This window comes from Vicia villosa, unplaced genomic scaffold, assembly GCF_029867415.1.
Source record: "Vicia villosa cultivar HV-30 ecotype Madison, WI unplaced genomic scaffold, Vvil1.0 ctg.000320F_1_1, whole genome shotgun sequence".
In the NCBI taxonomy this organism is placed as follows: Eukaryota; Viridiplantae; Streptophyta; class Magnoliopsida; order Fabales; family Fabaceae; genus Vicia; species Vicia villosa.
Genome location: NW_026705142.1, coordinates 615808 through 620884, shown reverse-complemented (window position 1 = coordinate 620884; position 5077 = coordinate 615808). Strand labels below are relative to the sequence as shown.

The window sequence follows — 5077 nt, the reverse complement described above, 5'->3', positions numbered from 1 at the left end:
GCCCTTTTTCTGTTTCTGTTTGGCAGTAGGTTCATACTTGACTTGATAGGACGCCCATGATAGGACTTGACCCAATTGATCATTTTTTGAAGACATTCAACTCACTAAAGGGCTCAACAGGGAGAAACAAAAAGTGTATTATTTGAAAGACAATTACTTGGAGTTTATGGAAAGCAAGAAATGCTAAGATCTTTAAACTTGATAAGTGTATGGTTAATGAAGTGTTGTTCATTGTAAAACTCCTATCATGCTATGGATGATTATTGATGTAAAATCTAGGAGATCCTGTAGCTTTTATGATTGTTGTAAATTTCCTTTAGATTTTTTCAAGTAGTCTATCACTTGTACATGGGTTAGAGTAACCCTTGTACTCTAAATTCTAATACATCTCGCTTATAAAAAAAAAAACCTTAAAATAGAGTAGTCTAAAAATATTGGGTCATACTTGAAAAAATATCGGGTCAGGTCTTGTCAAACCCTACTTAAAATATATAGAATCAATTTGCTTGACTGAGAAGAGTAGAGTAAGTGTCAATTTTAGATTTAGATATAATCAAATGAATCAAGTATGCCTTCAACTAAAAGGTTTAATGAAACATTCACAGAATAAATGCTTATACTTATAGAAACACCTTGTCCAAAACCAAATGATTTATTGAATAATAGAGTAATATAGTTATTAGATGCCAGAACAGTCTCCAATTTCACAAATACACATAATATAGAGCTTAATTAACCAGTGTTTTGCATGCCAGCAGCTATACCCTTCATTGTCAAAATAAGGGTATCCTCAAGACCAGGAGCATACTCACTCTTTGGATTAAGTTTAACAAGCTCTGCTGCTGGTTTGCTTGATTCCATGAACTCCTTTGACAGATGTGGCCTTAGCTTCACATGGTAATCTGGATCACGAATCTGCTTCAATGTGTATGCTTGCAAGACATTAAGAGTTGTGATGTATGAGTCTCTAAGTCTTAATCTTTGCTTTAAGTAAGGGTCTCCTTCAAGAATATCCTTGTGCCCAGCAACCTTGAGGAGAAAGAGCTTGGTTTCTTCATACTTCGATCTCAAACGCTCACCAAATGGACAGAGTTCTGGCGAAACTAAGAGTTTGTCGTATAAAGAGGCAATCCCGGGGTCTCCTTTGGCGAAAACCATCTCGACCAAGTCAATGGTAACCCTGAAGAAAGGCCATTGGTTGTACATGTCTTGAAGCATTTGGAGATTCTCTGGATCTTTCTCAATTGCATGCTTGAATGCTTCTCCAAAGCCAAGCCATACTGGTAAATGGAACCTTGTTTGTGTCCAAGCGAAAATCCAAGGAATAGCACGGAGTGATTCAATTCCCCCACTCGGCTTTCGTTTTGATGGACGACTGCCAATGTTCATTCGTCCGTATTCCAACTCAGGTGTTGCCTGCGATTTCGTAAATATTTTCATTAGTTTTATGACTCAGAATATAAGCAAAAATAGATTACTTTCATAACTCCCAAAGTATATTATAACTGAAGAATGAGAAAGTGCAACTTACGCATCGGAAGTATTCAACAAAGCGAGGTTCTTGGAAAACAATTGAGCGATACTCCTTTGTTGCAATGACAGCCATCTCATCCAAAAGGGCGCGCCATTCTGGTTTTGGTGACACAGGAGGATGCATTCCGTGTTCCAGTGTAGCCGCAGTGAAACGCTGAAGTGTTCTAAAGCACAAGTGCTCCTCTCCGAACGATTGTTCGATAACTTCACCTTGAACTGTTACTCGGAATGAGCCGTGAATAGTATCAGGTGGCTGAGATAATATAGCTAGATGAGTAGGACCTCCTCCTCTTCCAACTGTCCCTCCTCTGCCGTGGAACATCGTGAGCTTAACACCGAACTCTTTTGCTACATTTATGAGTTCCTCTTGAGCCTTGTATAATGCCCAAGCCGCAGAAAGACGTCCGGCATCTTTTCCAGAGTCTGAGTATCCTATCATAACTTCTTGCTTCCCATTGATTCGGTTTCTGTACCAATCTATAGAGAAAAGTCGTGCTAACGCAGCAGGAGCAGACTCAAGATCAGCGAGCTTTTCAAACAACGGGACAACCCTTAACGGCTGCTTCACGAAACATTCGCGTTGTAAAAGCTCAACAGCAAGAACATCGGACGGGGACGTTGCCATCGAGATGATATAGGCACCAAAGCTGTCCGAGGGAAGTTCTGAAATGACACGGAAAGTTTCTAAAACATCGGTAATTTCTTCTGTCTTAGGAAGATCGTGACCGAAGAGAGGGCGCTTTCCACTAAGCTCAGACAAGAGCCATTCCTGCTTACGTTCCTCTGACCATTCTCGGTAAGATCCAATCTCCAAGTGTTTTGTAATCGCGTCCATCACATCAGTGTGCCTTTCTGACTCTTGGCGGATGTCAAGTCTTACTAGTGAAAGTCCAAATGTAGAAACTTGCCGCAAGAAATCGAGTAGGCTTCCATCTGCAATCTGTCGGTCACCACTTGCACAGAGTGACCTATAACACAGTTCAAGAGGCTCCAGAAACTACAAGAGAAAACAAAAAATTGGAAGTTAGATAGTGTCACAAATCAGGTGCAACGATTCCATTGCCGTCATCTTTTAACAGTGTATTGGACAGTTGTGAGGTAAATACCTGCTCAACATTTGTGAAGGTTGTCTCTTCAGGGATGTCAGAGTTCTCATTAGCTAATAACTGGCGAGCACGTTCACGTGTATTATACAGTTTATCCCTCACATCTCCGAGAATAACACGATATGGTTCATTCGGAGGAACCTGCTTCCAAAATTCTGCAAAATTTCAAAATTTGTTACGAATAGTCCATCATTGCTGATCTGAAATTTTGATCAGTTATGAAATTTCCAATAATGATGTTTTTGGAACATAATGATACATACCGATATAATGTTTTGCATCTCTCTTTGAGGAGCTATGGAGATCATCAGCCCTAATACGGAGCTCGTCGTTGCAACGCCACATAGACAGCTGCAAAAGCAAATAAAAGCAAGTATTTAAGAACCATTTCCTTAATGCTTAATGAAAGTTTATTATCACAGTAGAACCGGCATATTTGATTACCTCGAACATGAGATCCTCTATCTGAGAGAAATACAAATTAGCAGCCATCATTCGAGCCAGCAAACACACATCTCTTGTAACTTCAGGTGTTACCCTAGGATTACCTGTAATACACATTAAACATAATGTAAGACAAAAACTATAACTACATCGTAAGCCTTGTTTCTTCGGAAAAAAGTTGTGTTCATTTGATAATTTCTTACCGTCACGATCTCCTCCCATCCAAGAAGAGAATTGGATAACAGGAGCATTATACGGAACACGCTCATTCACTCCAATGTTCTTCAGAGCTGTGTCAATGCGACGCAAAAACTTCGGAACCCCTTTCCAAATTGTCTCGTGAAAGTAGCTCATTCCCGCCCTCATCTCATCTTGCGGTGTAGGAGGAGTCCTTCTAATTTCATCAGTGCGAAACGCAGCTTGAATCTGTGTATGACCAAACATCAGTAAAGCTATAGATTTACTGCAAAAAACCTCATCTATAATTCTAACCACAACACTCAACACAAACTATATGTAACACTATAATCAGATTAATTAAGCCTAAAAACATAAAATAATGCTATCAAATAACAAACAAAACATTTGTTCAATGTCTAAAATCCGCGATACTTTAAAAGTTTCCAAGAGAAAACATTATCCTCAATCACTAGAAACTACAATATATTGAATAAGGAATCAAGCATGTACCTCTCTTTGTAAAGCCTCATCAAGTTCTTGCTTATCATCTGGTGTTATATCCTTAGCATACAACTGTGTCAAATTATTCCTTATCCTGCACACGAAAACAACGATTACTAACAAAAAAGACTAATCCTTATCACAGAAAATACCACAATTCCATAAATAGTAAACAAACCTTCCATGCTTTTGCAGCAAAGATCGACGAACCGACTGCGTAGGATGAGCAGTAAAAACCAAATCCACAGTCTGATTCTTCAAAGCATCAAAAACCTCTTCCGGCGTCTTCTTAAGCTCAGTCACAAGCCTCTTAAAAGTCTCTTCAATATCCGACTCAGTTATAGCAGAATTCTCATCACCAAAATCACCTTTCTTCAACAGCTTAATCCTCCTCCTATACGCAATCTGAACTTCCTCCGCCAAATTCGCCAAATTAAGCATGTGCGAAAACGATTTCGCTATAACAATAGAATCTCCAGCATCAAGACCAGTCAACATATTCCCTAGCTCCTCAAGCTTCTCAGGCTTATGCTCCCCTTCATACTCCGCTGATAGTTCATAACAATCTTGAACCTATCAATCACAAAAATCTTAGCCACAAATTCATACATCAAATATAACAAAAGTTACAAAACAAAATAGAAAAGCATAAAAACAAAGATTTACAGTTTGTCTGATATCTTCGCCATGCAAATCCTGAAGAATGTCAAGGAACCGATCCAACAACAAAGCATCATACTCCACAAGCTTATCATCCTCGGAAACTTTTCTTGGTGCCAGTAACCTCAGCTGAGCATCAATTGAAGCCATCTTTTCAATGTTGCGAGTAGCCATGATGTTTTTTTCTCTCTCTCACTCACTCACTGAATTGATGGATGATGGAAGATGAAGGTGGAAGAAGAGTTGAATTATATAGTGGAGAGAAAATTCTAGTGAGAAAATCTAGGTGGTTCCGAGTTAATAGGGATTGGGTTTTGGTGTGTAACTGTACTGCACGGGAAAGTACAAGGAAAAAAGAAACAAACTTATGTAACTAACTAATGCCTTTGATCACGGAGCTAGAGAAAGATAGGCATGTCACACTAAAAATCTCTATCTCTCTCTTTCAATATATAGAGGGAGAAACCTTTTTTTTCTCTTGTTTAGTTAAAACAAAGTAGAACGTTCTAGATGTGGAAAGTGGAAACAGTAGAGAATATTTTTATCTTATTTAAAATATGTTATATCTTTATTAAAAAACAATATCGGATTATCGGTTTTTAAATATATATATATATATATATATATATATATATATATATATATATATATAT

At 38.3% G+C, this 5077-nt stretch overlaps 1 protein-coding gene across 1 annotated transcript; it reads right to left on the bottom strand.

Moving 5' to 3' along the window:
* Positions 1-633: 633 nt before the first annotated feature.
* Positions 634-4863, bottom strand: LOC131626761 (phosphoenolpyruvate carboxylase 2). The gene is made up of 9 exons (XM_058897600.1): positions 4431-4863; positions 3943-4337; positions 3774-3858; positions 3287-3509; positions 3084-3187; positions 2903-2990; positions 2640-2794; positions 1532-2530; positions 634-1416 (listed from the first exon to the last, which is right to left on the bottom strand). Exons 1-9 carry the CDS (start codon positions 4596-4598, stop codon positions 733-735), a joined length of 2901 nt encoding a protein of 966 aa, XP_058753583.1. The 5' UTR covers positions 4599-4863; the 3' UTR covers positions 634-732.
* Positions 4864-5077: the final 214 nt, after the last annotated feature.